Here is a 2,508-nt window from a genome sequence, read left to right as displayed (position 1 = left end):
AACAGCAGACAGGTCTTCCTCTCTGTGCAGCCTTCCTAGTGCCTGGAGGACAGCTCTCACTGCACACAGATCTTGGCTTCTACAAGGAAAATTTTACATTATACACATTTATTCATACTGACTCTGAATATTAGCATTAATGTTTCAGTTATGAGTGCAGAATATAGCATGTTTGAAACTTCATGTCTTTTATAAAGGTCAATACAAGGAGTCATGTATTTATTTATTTATTTATAAATGAGATTACGCTAACCACAATTTAAACAAACCCAGTAGTACAAAGAGCTTATTGCCATTTACCTCCAGCTGTCCTCCAGCCCAAATAATGTTTTCAGTGTTCAGCATAAAGCTTTGATCAGGTGGCAGTGAGGCATCAAAATAACCCACTGGTTTAAAGTAAAACGATCTGTTTGAGTCCTGCTGCCAGTTAACAACTTCATAGTGGGCTACTGCACCACCAGTGCTGTCAAACCATAAGTCATCTCCAAACTTTACAGTGAAATTTACTTTTTTCAGAGCTTCAACCACCTAGCGACAATATATATTTTAGTACATTTAGGGATATTATCTATTTCTGATGTACTTCTGTTTTTTTTTTTTCTACCTGTTTTGGTTGTATTGCCAGGCCTTTCTCACAAGCTGCTTGTTCTTTGCAATTCAGTAGACTGTGTAGGGAATGAGCCACAGCATAAACTGCTTTATAGACATTGCTTGCATATCTTTGTTCAGGCACATCTTCATTGTAGTTTTTTAGTGTAAGTAAATCTTGATATCTGCTGCAGATTAATGAATGTTGTGAAGAATTCCTCTCAGTCTTTGAGCATGGAAAAGCTGTGTCCCAGAATGATTTAATAACATAATCTGAAAACCCTTCAATATTGATCTTTCTAAATGCAAACCCCAGTGAACCTCCCAGCACAAGAAAGCTGTTTGGAGTGATCAAACTCTTTGCAGTTATCCATCCCTCCCCTCCGATCAATTGGAAGCCTGTAATATTCTGAATACTTAGCTGCTCAATAAGTAAACCCATCTCAACAAGTGAAACAAATGCAACAATCACTTTTGCAGTGCCTTTTTTAATTGTTTCTACTGCCTTTTTGAGTTTTTCTGGCTCTGTTCTGTAGAATTTTACTGAGTACTCCACACAGATCCCCTCCTTCTGAGCTGTATTGAGAAATATAGACATAACATTGTTTCCATAGTCATTGTCACTGTTCACAGCTCCCACCCAAGACCAGCCTAAGTGTTTGACTATGTATGCAAGTGCTCTGCCTTGGTGGTAATCACTAGCAATAGTCCTGAAGAATGAAGGGTAATCTTTTCTATTACTGAGACATTCACATGAGGCTGAGTGACTTATCTGAAAAGGAAAGAGAGAGAGCAGTGAAACAGTTATCAGTGAGATGATATTGTTAAAGCTTTGTTGGTACTATTCCTTACCACTGGAATTTTAAAAGGCCCTGTAGTTCTGGACAGAATCACTGTGGCAGAAGACTCTGTTTCTCCTATGATAGCGTGTATAGGAGACTGCCCATTGCATCTGTATTCTGCAGTAAACTCTGGTCCATTCATTAGTCCCATGGTTGCACTCATAGCAGACAGTCTTGAACCACAGGTATCATAAATTCGGTATCCAATAGAAACATTTGGGAGCAAACTTTCGCTTCTGTTAATTTCTTCAATAGCAAAAATCATAATTTGAGCCATACGGAAATCTCTTAAGTTCACACTGTGAAAATGTTAAACAACAATGTTACATAACAACTAAATAAACATATTGAAACATATCAAAATGTTAGAAATGTGAACACTATTATTTGCATTCAGCTTAAAAAAACATAGTCATGCCATAATATTCCAGGTGTTTTAATAGTTTACTGGTATAAAATACACTTGTAAATATAACATATTTTCATTTTAAATATCATAAAAAAAAATAAAAAAAAAAACATGATCTGATTTAATGCTTTCAATGTAACAAACCTGGAGCATGATAGAAGCTGAGGTTTTTGTGCAAACTCAAATGAAGGTACTGTTTCTTTACTGCGTATTGCAAAAAGTGCTCCAATGATTATGTCTCCATCCTTGGTAAGCAGTGGGTACTTAGGGTCTCCCATCATTTGGCAAAGAGTGTTTCCAGCCTTGGTATGAAGTTGATGGAAAAGCAGGAATATGAATAGATAGAGAAACATCGTTAAGATTGAGCTCAACTGTGGTTGCCAAATGTAAATATCCTGATGTATTTGCATATTTATAGCCGTAATTAGTATGGTTGAATGATTGTGAATGTAGCCAATGATCTCACAGCATTTTATTTATGAAATACAAAAGTCCCCTGCAATATCAAATGCATTTCTTGATCCAGACAACTGTAGTTGTTGTTGTTGTTGTTGTTTGTGTCTCTGGACAAAATGCACTTTGTGCCATGCTAGGTGGAAAGAGCATTCACTCGTATGCGCATAAAATCAGATTTGGTGTTAGAAATTAGATAGATAGATAGATAGATAG

The 2,508-nt window shown here is 36.5% G+C and overlaps 1 protein-coding gene across 1 annotated transcript in view; it reads right to left on the bottom strand.

Annotated features, from left to right (window-relative positions):
* Window positions 1-2,192, bottom strand: part of LOC141345252 (extracellular calcium-sensing receptor-like) — a 7,311-nt gene extending 5,119 nt beyond the window's left edge. Inside the window, exons 1-5 of the mRNA XM_073850135.1 lie at window positions 1,984-2,192; window positions 1,441-1,729; window positions 605-1,360; window positions 301-528; window positions 11-79 (exon numbers count right to left, since the gene is read on the bottom strand). Coding sequence (XP_073706236.1) covers window positions 11-79; window positions 301-528; window positions 605-1,360; window positions 1,441-1,729; window positions 1,984-2,192 — 1,551 coding nt within the window. The remainder of the gene's footprint in view (window positions 1-10; window positions 80-300; window positions 529-604; window positions 1,361-1,440; window positions 1,730-1,983) is intronic.
* Window positions 2,193-2,508: the final 316 nt, after the last annotated feature.

Source organism: Garra rufa, chromosome 11 (genome assembly GCF_049309525.1).
Source record: "Garra rufa chromosome 11, GarRuf1.0, whole genome shotgun sequence".
NCBI classification, from domain to species: domain Eukaryota; kingdom Metazoa; phylum Chordata; class Actinopteri; order Cypriniformes; family Cyprinidae; genus Garra; species Garra rufa.
The sequence above is the reverse complement of the archived record's forward strand: the minus strand, read 5'-3'. Positions and strand labels throughout refer to the sequence as shown.